At 37.4% G+C, this 1701-nt stretch overlaps 1 protein-coding gene across 1 annotated transcript in view; it reads left to right on the plus strand.

The window, feature by feature from the left end:
- Nucleotides 1-683: 683 nt before the first annotated feature.
- The window catches only part of LOC119574381 (PPE family protein PPE2-like), a 1628-nt gene continuing 610 nt past the window's right edge, over nucleotides 684-1701 (plus strand). Inside the window, exons 1-3 of the mRNA XM_037921592.1 lie at nucleotides 684-695; nucleotides 807-905; nucleotides 1036-1188. Of these exons, the coding sequence (XP_037777520.1) occupies nucleotides 812-905; nucleotides 1036-1188 (247 nt within the window). The 5' untranslated portion in view covers nucleotides 684-695; nucleotides 807-811. The remainder of the gene's footprint in view (nucleotides 696-806; nucleotides 906-1035; nucleotides 1189-1701) is intronic.

Raw genomic sequence — 1701 nt, forward strand, 5'->3', positions numbered from 1 at the left:
TGTAAAACCTAATCCTGTTGATAATGCAGTATGACCTTTGGAAAGGACATTTTTTCCCTTTTTATCATGAGGCATATTTTCAATTAATGAATTGCGCTCACTAGTTTCACAGTCGATTAATGACTGAAATATCGAAAATATATTTGCTTGGAGGAAATACCTTTAGAAAAAGGGGTAAACAGGCGAATAAAGACAATAACTTTTATCGACTTAAACTGCAATGTTAATATTACATACGAACATGTGAATGCTTACACTATTAATCAAATAATTAAATAGCCAATACAGTTGTCTATAATAACAATGATGATTATTATAAGAATGATGGCAATGGTATCGACAGTAAATATAACAACACTGATGGTAATGATAATGATCATCATGTTAACGTTAAGAGGAGTAGTATTGATAGGAATGCTGCTGATCTCACTGATCATGTAACAAGAATAAGATTAGTGCTTGATGTGTAGTAATATTGGCAGCAGTAATGGCAATAATCATTATTAGGATGTGATATATCACTATTGTCTAATGAGTTTTTACATCTGATGCAATACACTGCTTGCGTAAAAAAACAATCGTCGGTCTACGAACCAGACGTGTGTGCCAACTGTCAATCGTCACGTGACATGAGCTTGGATATATATATTTGAGCGAACGCGCTTGGTTCCCAGAGTCTGCGAAGGATCGGCGAGGTAAGCGTCAGCGCGTCACCCTGCTTATCCCTTTGAGTCTCTTACTCGGCTTCGTTAGGCTGCTGTAGCGAAGCAAAAATCACGTTTTCTTTGTGCAGGTATATTTTTCAGACAAGATGAAGGTTGCTGTAGTATTGTGTTTCGTGGCGACTTTGACTGTTGCTGCCGCCCTGCCTCCCCCAGGTGGCTTTGGAGGCTTCATGCCCCCGGGTGAGTCTTTGTAGTTATTATATTGTTATTATTGTTATTACTATTATTATGCAGTTTGATATATAAACATCCTCTGCATTTGACTGCACATATGTGAATTCCATGGACACTGTCTTTCCGCTCAAAGCAGCAGCAGGAGCCTTCATCCCCTCCCCGGCCATGATCCAGTCCTTCATCCCGACGCCCGAGGAGATCCAGGCCCTCAACGCCCTCCACACCACGCCCGCCCCCGGAGCCGCCCCCGCCCCTGCAGTCGCCCCGGGAACTCCTACGGCGCCGCCGAGTAAGTAGATTCATAACCGTCTTATTGATTTGTAATTTCCATTATTTTCCTTATTCATTCTTTAAATTATTTATATATTTGCTTATTTGTTTATTGGAAAATCTAGGGAAAGTATTTGTTGATGAAAGTGACGATCCCTAATTGAAAAAAATGCTAATATTAAAAATAAAAGAACACTTTTTCACACTGCATTTAGGAACAAAAACAAAATTGTTCTTACATAATGCAACATAATTCCAATTAGTATACGCGCCCTATATATTTTTTTTTTTTTTCAAGAAAACAATCATATAAAATACAACCTTCTTGTGATTAAGATTTCGACAAAAATAATTTATTAAATATCTACCAGCTACCAGCTAGGGAGTCGCGTATTATGCGGTTAATATCATTATTCATTAATATCAATATTTGTATATCATAAGGCAGTCAGAAATTCACTAAGCGTAACAATATATAGATAGTGTTCTATATGCACAATATATGCATAAAAACACTATCTAAACGTATATT

This window comes from Penaeus monodon, chromosome 6 (genome assembly GCF_015228065.2).
Source record: "Penaeus monodon isolate SGIC_2016 chromosome 6, NSTDA_Pmon_1, whole genome shotgun sequence".
Taxonomy (NCBI): domain Eukaryota; kingdom Metazoa; phylum Arthropoda; class Malacostraca; order Decapoda; family Penaeidae; genus Penaeus; species Penaeus monodon.